The sequence below is a fragment of the Amblyomma maculatum genome, chromosome 3 (assembly GCF_055883805.1).
Source record: "Amblyomma maculatum isolate TAMU_Amacu chromosome 3, ASM5588380v1, whole genome shotgun sequence".
NCBI lineage: Eukaryota > Metazoa > Arthropoda > Arachnida > Ixodida > Ixodidae > Amblyomma > Amblyomma maculatum.
In genome coordinates this window covers 21,945,094-21,960,650 of record NC_139346.1, presented here as the reverse complement: position 1 = coordinate 21,960,650, position 15,557 = coordinate 21,945,094, and the positions used below count along the sequence as shown (strand labels likewise).

General features: G+C 43.8%; 1 protein-coding gene across 1 annotated transcript in view; it reads right to left on the bottom strand.

Moving 5' to 3' along the window:
* The window catches only part of LOC146194326 (uncharacterized), a 441,606-nt gene that overhangs the window by 184,334 nt on the left and 241,715 nt on the right, over nucleotides 1-15,557 (bottom strand). The window contains exon 11 of the mRNA XM_084596527.1: nucleotides 1,652-1,747. Coding sequence (XP_084452653.1) covers nucleotides 1,652-1,747 — 96 coding nt within the window. The remainder of the gene's footprint in view (nucleotides 1-1,651; nucleotides 1,748-15,557) is intronic.

Here is a 15,557-nt window from a genome sequence, read left to right as displayed (position 1 = left end):
TTCTGCCGTGAGAAAAATGGAGACTTCATGTCTAAGGCTTAAAAGCCCCGCTTAAGAACCGAAAGCATTTCTCTGTCTGATCTAGAACATGCAATATCAATCTAAATCAACGATCACTTAACTCCAGAAAACAAGCCCCTTCTCGGGAAAGCTAGAAAACTGAACACAGGGAAGCACTGGAAATACCCGCGAATCGGCAATGGTCGCAAAAGGGCAAGGCAAACAGCTACTTGCCACGTGTACCGCATTTCGACTATCGGCGGCATCGGTATATTTAACTAATCTTTTCCCATTGTCCCTACCAATTCCAAGCAAACGTGGTCTTGGAGAAGGTTTGGCTGACATTGGGTACGTCCCTGGTTAACTGGAGAGGTTTTATTCTCAGAAACTGTTTCAAAAATATTTCAGGTAGCTGAGAATGGTTCAGTGGACTGCTTTCGAAAAGTTAAAAAAAAATCCTCGTCAAACCTGAAAACTTAGATCCCTCTGGTGTGCTTCAGTACATAAGGTATATCTGTCTGTAACTGACATAGGTTGATTTCAAATAGGGCATCGGCTTAAGAAAGGAGGAAACATTAGTTCTGCAACTGTTTTACATTTTGACAGCTGTGTAGGTCCCTATAGTTTCATTGACCACACCACATACTGCAAGGAATAGTAGAGATCCTTTATATCTATGGAGATCGCGCAAATGCCTTTCAGCTGGTAGTCTTTTAGGTACTCAGATACGTCCAGCGGGCTAAGGACAAGGAAAGGGTCGTAAAGTGGCAAGGGTGCTAGAGACCATGGTCAGAGATTCAGAGTTCAGAGATCATGGCCAGCCATTGGTCATAATAGTTTGTTGGCCGGCGAACTTGAAGACCCATTGGGGAGACTCGCTCGTTGGAGTCGCTATATCAGACCTAGTTTCAATTAACCGTGCGAGGCTATGTGGTGACGGCCTCACGAGCACCTTAGCCAATCAGAGCGAGGGTACAAACAAGATCGGAGCGGATTCTCTATCCGTAGTGGTGAGCGTAAAAGTGATTTCGAATCAAAATGAGACCTTGTGATAATAGGGTGACAGCATTCCTCATTTCCAATAAACACCTACGTTAAATTAACTGCTCTCTAGAAAAATATTTCTCACAAATCTTTTCCACAATTTTTTTCAAAGCACAAACATAATACCAGTACAGTTTTTTTTTACATGCCGGCTTAATACAACATTGTTCATGATTTATAACCTAATCACTGTGGCGTTTTTAAACCGAAATAAAAAACTGGAAGAAGAGGGAAAAGGTCTGCTTTTATTTATATTCTAAAGCTAAGCCTGATTTTGCAACCGTTTGAGAATTTATCGCCTCCAAAGGTTACTTCCCTTTAGCCTTCAAATGCGCTGTAATTGAAAATAAAATCATCATAATTTTTAGAGAATATTGTGCAATACATGGCCTGCCACAAAATAAAATAAAATATTGAAAACCGTTTGGCCGAATCACTTAATCCCAAAATGCTTGTCACTTGGCATGCCCTCCTGGATTATTGCAGCAATGCAGCTTTCGCACACAGCCTACCGTATATCTTTGAGAAAATAAACTTTCGCAGCCCTGCCTCGCCCTGCGCCAAAGCTTGATTATGTTGCGCATAGAGCGTTTTCCGGCTTTCTCACCTGCAGCGCCATGACCAGCCGCCAGAGCACCTTGAGCGTGGAGAGCTCCATCCAGAAGCCCATGTAGCCGCCCACCACTCCGAGGAGCTGCGTGAGCTGACACACACACACAAAGGAAAATAAAGCTATTTACTTGCACTCCGATAGCGAAGAAGGGCACTGTTGGAGATGAGCCATTGCAATAATCTCTCGCAGTCCTTCCGATGGGGAAGAATGTTCTCCATAACGTCACTCGCCGGAGGCGTTTGGTTCGCGCGAAAGGAAGCACATTCTAGAGCGATAACTCAAGCGCTCCAGGTACAAACCTGGTGACCACTGCACTCCGTCATGTTGACCTTGAAGCTGAGCCAAGTTCACGCTGGGTCTTAGCCGTCTAGCATCGACTCCAGCCCCAGAGGGTTAGGCAAATGAGCATAATTAAAGACATTTTACATTCTCCGTTAACTTTGAAAGATAATTGATTCTCAGTAACACGTGATAACACCAAATGAACAACAATACAGGTAAGACTTTTGCTTTCAAAGCAGTTAACACCGCGCGAAGAAACCGGACACAGGAAGAAGACAACACATAAGACGAGAATGGCGCAGCCCGTCTCGTCTTCTTCCTGCGTCCGGTTTCTTCGCACTGTGTTAACTTTTTGAAAGCCATTAACCGACTAGACTAGACCAAGATCCTAATTGAAGAACTTTTGCGTTCCCTGGAATGTCTGACTGAAGCAGAAGCCGGAAAAATTAGCAACGCTAAACACTGTTACATCAACTTCGACCAGTGATTAGGTCTGATTTGCTTGGGATTGCCATACCACGTGGTCACCTGAAGTTATCGCGCGCCTTTCCTGGATCATGGGTGGTGTGATTTTAGTGTGTGATCACAAGGCGTGCACAGGAAGCAAAGAGAATAACAAGAAAAGAAGGAAGGTAACGTGATGTGCACGCCAGAACACCAATAATACTCTGCGCCAACTTCTTTTTTGTTTGTTTTTTTTTCATATAAAAACTTGGAAGTAAGGACTAACCCGGGCAGGCCATGGCACAAATCACCAGGCTGAATATTGCGAACCCACCGAACCCACCATACCGAAACCACCACTAACGTCAAAATTCTGGGAGGCACACACAACCATCCAAATACCATAGCGAAATAGGCGGTGTTTGCTTTGGTTTTTTTTTTTTTTATGGCATGAAAATCGTTTCAAACAGGAGAATGCGAACAGCTGATGCCTCAAATCACCGGACTTCGTAGTACGAGCCCGCCATATCCAAGCAGTTTCTTACCATTACAAATGTCAACATTACAGCACAAACACGCATCAAGATAGAGTAGCCAGCTAGGTGGCTTTTCCAGGAGAGCTTATACTACCAGCACCAAACTGCACAGCTTTTGGAATACATTAAAGCTTCTTTATGGGCAAGTTGGTACATAATGTACATTACTCGTATAAATTTATAGCGCACAAAACGACCACACACTGAGAGAGTAACGATACACAACACAAGCGGTCGCAACACATGGAATAGACTTCGGTTATGGTGGAGATTCGGCATAACGCACGCAAGCACGCACATACACGCACGCACACACACACACACACACACACACACACACAGTTCCCCAAACTGAACAGTCCCAACAACATAGATTCCAAGACACATCACTGACATTATCTCCACAGGCGAAACCGTATACTATTGTACTGTATGATCTCAATCTCCTTCTTAAGAGTTCGCTATAGTACGTCTCAGGGGAACATATCACGTGACAGGCGGCAAATAATCTTCCATGGGAAATACATCTCTTTTCTGCATGAGGCCATGCCTTTACAGTTAGCGCTGATGTGTGGAATGTAAATAGGAATAGCAATACAACGATATAGGAAACAAAGACACAGTAATGACACGCACCTATAGAGCTAATGTAAAACAGAGAAAAATTGAAGGTGTGCGCAGCTTCCTGAACGAATCCCCATGGGTCCCTTCACGACCCTGCAGGGCCAGAGTGAATAGAGGAGGCAAATGAGAACTCAGACGCAAAGTGAGCACCGCGGCTAAAAAAGAGTGATTTGCCTATTTGAAATGAAAAACGAAAAAACGCCAAGGAAGTTGATGCACTACAAAGTGAACAAGGTCTATTCCGCCAAAATCTATAGCAAGAAACAAGTCGTTCCCATCGAGATCGCAACATGAAGGTTGTCTACCCGTTGCCAGCATTGTCTTTCTCGCACAATGTAACACATTTCCAACGAAAATTGTTTTGCACACATATGCCCGAGCAAACACCCAAATTTCCCGACACAGGTGACACCTAGGCTTTTGGTGTCATAGCCAAGAATTCTGAATCCCAGTAGGCTCCAGTGTTGCAAACTGGCGTAGAGGAACCCAAGGTAGTTAAGGAGGCCAAAATGCTATCTTATTGCACCAAAATATTCGTCATCGTACCGCACTTACTCAACCACAATAATTTTGTATTTGTCTAAATAAGAGCCGTACCTCGTACTTCGCACTACTTTTCAGTCAACTGTAAAACCTCGATTATAATTTATCTCGTTATAACAAAAAAGTGCGACATCATCAGAAAGGTCCAAAGACTTCATTGGCAGCAGCGGCGGCTACTGGGACGTCCGCTGAAAGGTATTGCTGTTTTACGCAGGACCACGCTGCTATCTGCTGACAGGCGAACCGCATATCAGCAACGACATTCACCGCTTCGTGCCGCACGGAACCACGGCTGCGACACCTGACGGCCAGCCTGCATTACATAAGCCCTGGCAGAGAGCAACCCTCCCTTCATTGGCAGCAGCGGCGGCTACTGGGACGTCCGCTGAAAAGTATTGCTGTTTTACGCAGGACCACGCTGCTATCTGCTGACAGGCGAACCGCATATCAGCAACGACATTCACCGCTTTGTGCCGCACGGAACCACGGCTGCGACACCTGACGGCCAGCCTGCCCTACATAAGCCCTGGCAAAGAGCAACCCTCCCTTCATTGGCAGCAGCGGCGGCTACTGGGACGTCCGCTGAAAAGTATTGCTGTTTTACGCAGGACCACGCTGCTATCTGCTGACAGACGAACCGCATATCAGCAACGACATTCACCGCTTCGTTCCGCACGGAACCATGGCTGCGACACCTGACGGCCAGCCTGCCCTACATAAGCCCTGGCAAAGGGCAACCCTCCCTTCATTGGCAGCAGCGGCGGCTACTGGGACGTCCGCTGAAAAGTATTGCTGTTTTACGCAGGACCACGCTGCTATCTGCTGACAGGCGAACCGCATATCAGCAACGACATTCACCGCTTCGTGCCGCACGGAACCACGGCTGCGACACCTGACGGCCAGCCTGCCCTACATCATCATCATCATCAGCCTGATTATACCCACTGCAGGGCGAAGGCCTCTCCCATATTTCTCCACTTAACCCGGTTCTGTGCTAGCTGCATCCACTTGACCCCTGCGAACTTCTTAATCTCATCCGCCCACCTAACTTTCTGCCGCCCCCTGCTACGCTTTCCTTCCCATGGAATCCAGTTTGTTACCCTCAGCGACCATCGGTTATCCTCTCTTCGCACATGTCCTGCCCATGTCCATTTTTTCTACTAGAATGTCGGTAACTTGAGTTGTTTCTCTGACCCACTCTGCACACTTTCTATCTCTTAATGTTACCCCTACCATTTTTCGTTGCATAGCCCTCTTGGTTGTCCTCAACTTAAGTAGAACTCTCTTGGTTAGCCTCCACGTTTCAGCCCCATAGGTGAGTACAGGCAAGATGCAACTGTTGTATACTTTCCTCTTGAGCGATACCGGTAAGCTGCTAGTCATAATCTGCGAGTGCTTGCCAAATGCGCTCCATCCCAATCGTATTCTTCTTGTTATTTCCTTTTCGTGGCCCGGATCTGCGGTTACTACCTGTCCTAAGTAGACATATTCGCCTACTACTTCCAGTATTTCGCTACCTAATGTAAACTGCTGTTCCTTCCCGAGGCTGTTGAACATTACCTTAGTCTTACCCTACCTTACACATTACCCTACCTTACCCTACCTTTCTACTTTTCCTGTCTAGGTCATCAATCATTATTTGCAGTTCATCCCCCGAGTTGCTTAGCAAGGCAATGTCATCAGCAAATCGCAGATTACTGAGGTATTCTCCATCTACCCTTATCCCTAACTGCTCCCATTCCAAGTCTCTGAATACTTCCTCTAAACAAGCTGTGAATAGTACTGGGGAGACTGTGTCTCCTTGCCTAACACCTTTCTTTATGGGAATTTTGTTACTTTCCTTATGCAGAACTATGGTTGCTGTGCAGCCGTATATCTATATCTATCTTCCAGCACTTTCACGTATGGCTCGTCTACCCCCTGATTTCGCAATGCCTGCATCACCACCGAGGTTTCAACTGAGTCAAATGCTTTTTCGTAATCAATGAATGCTATGTATAAGGGCTGGTTATATTCCGAGCATTTTTCTATCACCTGATTGATGGTATGGATATGATCGATAGGAGAGTACCGTTTCCGAAACCCTGCTTGATCCTTTGCTTGATTGCAGTCTAAGGTTGTCCTGATTCTATTAGCGATTACCTTAGTAAATACCTTATACGTAACAGACAGTGAGCTGATTGGTCTGTAATTTTTAAGGTCCTTAGAGTCCCCTTTCTTGTGAATGAGGATAATGTTTGCATTCTTCCATGGTTCCGGTACTGTCGATGACACCAGGCACTGCGTATACAGGGTGGCCAGGTTTTCTAGCACGATATCCCCCCGTCCTTCAGCAAATCTGTAGTTATCTGATCCTCTCCAGCTGATTTCCCCCTTTTCATAGTTTCTAGTGCTTTCTTGACATCGTCCTTCGTCACTGGTGGAACGTCTGACTGTTTTTCCCTACCCCAATCTCATTACGGTCCTGACTACTTTGGCTACTGTAGAGATCTGTATAGAACTCCTCGGCTACTTTGACTATCTTGTCCATATTAGTGATGACGTTGCCCGCCTTGTCCCTTATCGCATACATCTGGTTTTCGCCTATGCCCAATTTCTTCTTTACCGCTTTAAGGCTTCCCCCGTTCTTTACAGCATGCTCAATTTTCTCCATGTTATACTTCCTAATATCGGCCACCTTGCGCTTATTGATTAGCTTTGATATCTCGGCCAATTCGATCTGGTCTGTTGGATTGGAAGCTTTCATACTCTGGCGTTTCTTAATAAAATCTTTCGTCTCCTTAGACAGCTTACCGGTATCCTCTCTAACTATCCTACCGCCTACTTCTACCGCGCACTCAGTAATGATATCTCTGAAATTATTGTTCCTTGCCTCTAGGGTAATGTCGCCATCCTCAGTTAGAGCTGAAAACCTATTCTGTAGCGAGATCCTGAACTCTTCTGCCCTCCCCTCACCGCTAATTCGTTGATGGGTTTCTTTCTTACTAATCTGTTGCGTTCCTTCTTCAGATTTAGTCTAATTCGGGACCTCACCATCCTGTGGTCACTGCATCGCACTTTCCCGATTACCTCTACATCTTGCATAATGGCGGGGGTTGAACACATTATGAAGTCGATTTCATTTTTAGTCTCTCCGTTAGGACTTTTCCATGTCCATTTCCGGTTCTTCCGTTTGCTGAAGAAGGTATTCATGATTCATAAGTTATTGCGCTCTGCAAACTCAACTAGTAAATCCCCCCTGCTATTCCTAGAACCAATGCCATAGTCACCTACTGCCTTGTCTCCTGCCTGTTTTTTCCCTACCTTGGCATTGAAATAGCCCATTAGTACAGTATACTGCATCTTTACTATTCGCATTGCCGATTCTACATCTTCATAGAAGCTTTCGACTGCCTGGTCATCATAACTACATGTAGGTGCATAGGCCTGTACAACCTTCAGTTTATACCGCTTATTAAGCCTAATTACGATGCCTGCAACCCTCTCATTAATACTATAGAATTCATCTATATTACCCGCTATATACTTATTGACAAGGAAACCTACTCCTAGTTGTCGCCTCTCTGGTAAGCCTCGATAACACAGTACATGCCCATCTTTCAGTGCAGTATATGCCTCAGTCGGCCTCCTAACCTCACTAAGCCCTATGACATCCCATTTCATGCCCTCTAGTTCCTCTAACAGCACTGCTAAGCTAGCTTCACTAGCTAGGGTTCTAGCATTAAACGTTGCCAGGGTCAGTTTCCAATGGCGGCCTGTCCAGCGGAGCCAGGCTTTCTTAGCACCCCCTGCTGCGTCACAGGGTGACCGCCGCCGTGGTCAGTTGTTCCGCAGCCGCTGGTGACTGAGGGCCGGGGTTTTATGGAGCTTATCATAGGAGGTTGCGGCCATTTACTGCACCAGGGTGGCCAACTCCTGTCCTGGTGAGGGAGTGCGTTGCCGGAGGTGTTCACCGGCATCAGGTCCCACCCCAAACCTGTTTATGCAATTCCATCAACACGCGGATTTTTTTTTCTTCTTTCATCCGGTGGAGAATTGCGCGGCACCGGGATTTTAACCCCGGTCCTCCTGCATGCGAGGTGGATGTTCTACCGCTACGCCACCGCTGCACTTCGGTGGCATAAGCCCTACAAAGCCCTGGCAAAGAGCAACCCTCACTTCACTGGCTGCAGCGGCGGCTACTGGGACGTCCGCTGAAAAGTATTGCTGTTTTACGCAGGTTAGTTGTAATGCACTGTTAATACTGCGTGTACAACTTTTACCTTCCGCTGCTGCTGCCGCCAAATTGCATTTGGAGCTTTGCTCTTATTTCTGCCTACCGTGATGATGCCGGACATTGTTTGTCCTGCCTGCCTTGAAACCTGTGTTTTAAATGACTCGTCTGTTGCGTGTAGCGCATGTGCTAGCGTCTTTCATTCTGGAACGTGTTGTGACGTAACGGACAGAACGCTACGATCTAAAACTGAGTCTGTTCTCAAAACCTGGAAGTGCGCATCATGCCGGGAAAAAGCAGCGGCCAGCAATAAGGCTGAAAAACCGAAGCAAAACGTTTCACTAGGTGATGTAGAACTCCAGTTTGCTCTGATAAATGAAAAACTAGAACAACTTCTGCCATTGAAAGATACGGTTCTTGATATAGAAACATCTGTGGAACACATGTCGCAAAAGTTCGATGATATCATCACTCGTCTGGATCAACAGGACAGGGAAATACATTCACTCAAAAAAAGACTAGATAAGGTTGATAACGGGCGGGTCTTGGAAACCCAGAGACAGCTCCTGGAAGATGTAAATGATTTAGAGTGGCGTAGTAGGCGTCTTAATCTAGAATTCCATGCTCTTCCTGTAACACCAGGCGAAGATCTGCTCCAAAAAGTTAACGACCTTTCACCTTTACTTGAGTTGCCTCCATTGCAACCTGGCGACGTCACTGTCATCCACCGTCTACCTGCTAAAAGAGGAAAAATGCCTGGAATCATTGTGAGGTATGCCCGTCAGATGCCACGGGATATATGGCTTGAGAAAGGAAAAAAACTGGCGGAAGCGAAAAAGGATGCATTTGTCATGGAAAATCTGACAAAACACAACCGAGAGCTACTGCGGAAAGCCAAAGATTGGGCCACAATAAACAGGTTTCGCTTTGCGTGGCATGCAAATGGCAAAGTTCTCTTGAGGAAAGACGTTGGGGATGCAGCGATCGTCGTAAGGTCAGAAATGACTCTTCAGGAACTCGAGGTGTAGACTAGATTAAGCAATTTAATCCAACATGGTTGTTGTACCCTCGCTTTTTTCTCAGAGAAATAGAAAACATACACAGCACTTTTCCTTTCTGAATCTTAACTGTCGCTCAGCGAAGAACAAAACTTAGAGTTTAGAAATATTTTTTGACACCCTCAATTTCACTTTTTCAGTTATCATATTAACTGAAACCTGGTACAATGATGGTTCATAAATGTATGCACCACTAGGCTACTCCCATTTTTTTGTGACTCGAAACAGGAAGCTAGGGGGTGGTGTGTCTGTACTCGTCAGAAAATCTTTTCAGTGTTATGTTGAAAAGAACTTCACCACTGTAACCGATGACTACGAAACAGTAGCGGTTTACTGCAAGGATCAATTGTTCGTTGGTATATATAGACCACCTAATGGAAGTTTTGGCCAATTTTGTACCTTTTTTGAAACAATCTTGCGTTTTGCATCTGAAAAAAAACCTGAAGCTTGTCGTTGGTGGTCATTTTAATGTTAATTTGCTTGAATGTGCTTCGAGGCAGGCATTATTAGGTTGTGTCATTAGCATGTATGAGAGTGAAGTTATTTACACAACTGCGACAAGAGTCACTGGTACGTCTTCGGCTCTGCTGGATTTCTTTGTAACTAACCACGTACCTTCACTGATAATTGCAGATACCATAGCTGCTGATATAAGTGATCACTTGCCTGCTTAATATGATTGTGAAAACAACAACTCTGTCGAAGAAGAAAGAAAAACGAACAATTGAAGATATTTCGGAGAACAATTTAGAGTGCTTTAAAACATCCTTGCAAAACATTACATGGAAACATTTATACACAAAAACAGACGCTGAGGAGGCCTACGAAACGTTTCTGGCAACAGTGAAGACTGCTTATACTGAACGTTTTCCTCGTAAAACTGTCAAGCAGGCAAATCGAATCGAAAGCCTTGGATAACGAGGGATATTCTAGAAAAGATTGATCGCAAAAATCGTATTTTTCAACAGTTTCTTGAAACAAAAGATCAGAATATCCTTATTGAATTTAAATCTCTTCGAAATAGGCTTGTCAGTATAATCCGAAAATCTAAATCAACCTACTACTCTAACTTATTTTTACATAATGCTCAGCGCTCTGATTTAACCTGGAGGAAATCGGATGCTGTGTTTTTTCGTACCCATGGCTCTAATGAAATCGAAGCGACCTCCCATGAGGGTAAAAATGCCTCAGAACCTAGTCTAGCAAACCTTTTTAATCACTTCTTCATAAGCCAGTTTTGAACTTCAAGTATTTCTTTAGAAGAAACAGATCCTGCACTACCAGATATTTCACCAAGCGAAAGTACCATGTTTTTGTATCCTACAGATGAAGACGAAGTCGCGTCCGCAATAATGAATTTAAATAACAGCAACGTGTGTGACGCTGACAATTTACAAATAAAGCCCTTTAAATACGTGGTTCGAATTATGAAAGCCCCATTAACGCGTGTTTTCAATTTAGTCCTGTCTACCGGTGTTTTTCCTAAGTCAATGCAAACTGCTAAAGGGAGTCTGGTCTTTAAAGTGGGGATAGAAACATAATGAAAAACTACAGGCCTATCTCGATTTCGCCTATCTTTTCCAAGGCATTGGAAAAGCTTATACACTCAAGATTATCTAGCTACTTCACTAAACATTCAGTGCTTCAAGATTTCCAGCACGGTTTTCGCAAGTATCGCTATACTCTACCAAGACAGCGCTACTGAAGCAAAAGGAAACAATACTAAAAGCTTTTTGGAAAATAATTTAACGCTTGGAATATACATAGACCTCTCTAAAGCTTTCGATTCCTTGCGACATGAAAACCTCCTTCTTAAGCTAAGATCATACGGTGTTCGTGGTGTTTCACATCAGTCACTATCATCTTACTTAAGTCAGCGTAAGCAGTTTGTATCAATTGGCAATTTTGTTTCCGATATTAAAGACATACAAACAGGAGTTCCTCAGGGAAGTATTCTAGGGCCCCTTTTATTCTGCTTGTATGTCAATGATTTGTATTGCTTGTTTCCAAACTCACGGGTTTCTTTGATCTGTTATGCTGATGATACAAGTTTATTAATTACAGGAAAAACAACCCAAAACATAGAAACCGTCAGTAATGAGTCACTACAGCTGTTTGCAGCATGGACGAAGCATAATTCACTGTATGTAAATACAGAAAAATTTAAGGCAGTCCTATTCCGACCGAAAAACAAATGTTTTCCACACCTAAAATAGCGCTTCGTAACATTCTGATTGAAATTGTAGAGAGTATGAAGGTTCTGGGTGTTCATTTTTCCAGTAACCTAACTTGGGATCAACATGTTGATGGCACATACAAGAAAGTTTGCAGAGCTATTGGTACAATAAACAAATGTAGGCATGTGTTACCTCAGAAGATTAAGCTGTTGCTTTATAATTCTATAATTCTACCTCAAATGACGTATGCCCATTTGGTATGGGGAATGACAACCAAAACGAACTTAAACAAATTATTGTTTTTACAAAAGAAAGTAATAAGAATTATAACTGACATAAAGTATGATTCCCACACGGAAGAACTTTTTAAACGATTTGCAGTTATTAAGGTTTGTGAATATTATAACTACCGTCCTACCGTATCGTACACCACAGCTGTAAAAAAGAATAACCTTTTTTACAATAACATCGGCACACTGAAGACAACTGTTCAGAAATACAACACACGTCGCCCAGATGTGTCCTATATACCAACCCCGCCAAACAACTATGCCCAACAGTCATTAATCTTTACTCTGCCAGTTCTCCTCAACAGTTATGCTCATCAGTCCATCGATATAACTACGATGTTTAAAAGATGTTTGAAACATTTGTTCTTGGGGTATAATAATACAACAATGTGAAATGTGAACTCAGCGTGATTTTCCTCTTGATCCGTCAATGCCATGCTCCCTTCTTGTGAAACACTATATGTTGGCTCGTATGACAGTATATTTGTAACGCTCCGTTATTTTGATAGTGAGATTTTTTTTCCTTAATATTTTATCTTTTTTTGTGACACTGTATATATTGTCTCGTAAAACAGTACATTTGTAACTCTCGTTTTGGTATTTTGATAGTGGATTGTTCCATATTATGCCTCTGCTGCTGTCATGAGTGGGGGCAGTCGCCTCGTCAAGCTGCTGATAGCAGTAGTTTTTTGCGGCTGCTTCATCCTGGTACTTTGTGCAAAGGAAAATAAAATTTGATTTGATTTGATTTGACTTAATTTTATATTGAACCAGAGAAAAACCTGCGCTGTGAATAATACTCATTCAAAGGGATTCATCATCATCATCATCATCATCCTGATTATACCCACTGCAGGGCGAAGGCCTCTCCCATATTTCTTCACTTAACCCGGTTCTGTGCTAGCTGCATCCACTTGACCCCTGCGAACTTCTTAATCTCGTCCGCCCACCTAACTTTCTGCCGCCCCCTGCTACGCTTTCCTTCCCATGGAATCCAGTTTGTTACCCTCAACGACCATCGGCGCACTACATGTCCTGCCCATGTCCATTTCTTCTTCTTAATTTCCACTAGAATGTCGGTAACTTGAGTTATTTCTCTGACCCACTCTGCACGCTTTCTATCTCTTATAGTTACCCCTACCATTTTTCGTTCCATAGCCCTCTGGGTTGTCCTCAACTTAAGTAGAACTCTCTTGTTAGCCTCCATGTTTCAGCCCCATAGGTGAGTACAGGCAAGATGCAACTGTTGTATACTTTCCTCTTGAGCGATACCGGTAAGCTGCTAGTCATAATCTGCGAGTGCTTGCCAAATGCGCTCCATCCCAATCTTATTCTTCTTGTTATTTCCTTTTCATGGTCCGGATCTGCGGTTACTACCTGTCCTAAGTAGACATATTCGCCTACTACTTCGAGTATTTCGCTACCTAATGTAAACTGCTGTTCCTTCCCGAGGCTGTTGAACATTACCTTAGTCTTCTTCATATTGATTTTCAAGCCTACCTTTCTACTTTTTCTGTCTAGGTCATCAATCATTATTTGCAGTTCATCCCCCGAGTTGCTTAGCAAGGCAATGTCATCAGCAAATAGCAGATTACTGAGGTATTCTCCATCTACCCTTATCCCTAACTGCTCCCATTCCAAGTCTCTGAATACTTCCTCTAAACAAGCTGTGAATAGTACTGGGGAGATTGTGTCTCCTTGCCTAACACCTTTCTTTATGGGAATTTTGTTGCTTTCTTTATGCAGAACTATGGTTGCTGTGCAGCCACTATATATATATTCCAGCACATTCACGTACGGCTCGTCTACCCCCTGATTTTGCAAAGCCTGCATCACCGCCGAGGTTTCAACTGAGTCAAATGCTTTTTCGTAACCAATGAATGCTATGTAAAAGGGCTGGTTATATTCCGAGCATTTTTCTATCACCTGATTGATGGTATGGATATGATCGATAGTAGAGTACCGTTTCCGAAACCCTGCTTGATCCTTTGCTTGATTGCAGTCTAAGGTTGTCCTGATTCTATTAGCGATTACCTTAGTAAATACCTTATACGTAGCAGACAGTAAGCTGATTGGTCTGTAATTTTTAAGGCCCTTAGAGTCCCCTTTCTTGTGAATGAGGATAATGTTTGCATTCTTCCATGGTTCCGGTACCGTCGATGATACCAGGCACTGCGTATACAGGGTGGCCAGTTTTTCTAGCACGATATCCCCCCCGTCTTTCAGCAAATCTGTAGTTATCTGATCCTCTCCAGCTGATTTCCCCCTTTTCATAGTTTCTAGCGCTTTCTTGACCTCGTCCTTCGTCACTGGTGGAACGTCTGACTCTTTTTCCCTACCGCCAATCTCATTACGGTCCTGACTACTTTGGCTACTGTAGAGATCTGTATAGAACTCCTCGGCTACTTTGACTATCTTGTCCATATTAGTGATGACGTTGCCCGCCTTGTCCCTTATCGCATACATCTGGTTTTTGCCTATGCCCAATTACTTCTTTACCGCTTTAAGGCTCCCCCCATTCTTTACAGAATGCTCAATTTTCTCCATGTTATACTTCCTTATTTCGGCCACCTTGCGCTTATTGATTAGCTTTGATATCTCGGCCAATTCGATCTGGTCTGTTGGATTGGAAGCTTTCATACTCTGGCGTTTCTTAATGAAATCTTTCGTCTCCTTAGACAGCTTACCGGTATCCTCTCTAACTATCCTACCGCCTACTTCTACCGCGCACTGAGTAATGATATCTCTGAAATTATTGTTCCTTGCCTCTAGGGTAATGTCGCCATCCTCAGTTAGAGCTGAATACCTATTCTGTAGCGAGATCCTGAACTCTTCTTCCCTCCCCCTCACCGTTAATTCGTTGATGGGTTTCTTTCTTACTAATCTATTGCGTTCCTTCTTCTGATTTCGGCTAATTCGGACCTAACCATCCTGTTGTCACTACATCGCACTTTCCCGATTACCTCTACATCCTGCACATGGCGGGGGTTGAACACATTATGAAGTCGATTTCATTTTTAGTCTCCCCGTTCGGACCTTTCCATATCCATTTCCGGTTCTTCCGTTTGCTGAAGAAGGTATTCATGATTCGTAAGTTATTGCGCTCTGGGATTCAAGGTATAGGTAAATAACAAAGGTTACTCTGGAAACCTTTGGCGAGCAGATGTTTTCAGTGAAATAGGCTTGGTTACCTTATCCTTAACACGTATATCTTATTGCAGGACTTCTTAGGGTACAGCAAGATGTACTTGAGCCGAATATTACTCTACAAATAAAATTACCTTCTGGAAGCTTTGGCTCGAGTTGAAGACGGTACCACTTATTCACTTCATTTACAAAACCACACAGCAGACAACACCATCTTCACGTGATTGATTGCCACCGACGCCAATGCAAAAGTTCAATCCCATAGTCACAGGCCCCCAGGTTGTAACGGATTTGCTCACGAACGTAAGATTGAAAAAATGCTAATCGCATGCAATGAAGATAAAAAAAGCACTACCCGGGCTTCATCATCAACGCTGCTATAAAAATAGTGGAAATACCAATTCGCATTAGCGTGTTTTAGGAGTCCCAGCTAACATCCCATCGCTGCAATATCAGTGCACTCAATACGACGTTCTAACAAGACACGTCAATGTTATAAAACGAAGTTACCAGCTGTACGAAATTTTCTAATCGACCCACCGGGGTAAACTGCCAAAGACCAAAAAATTTTCACAACCGCATTGTC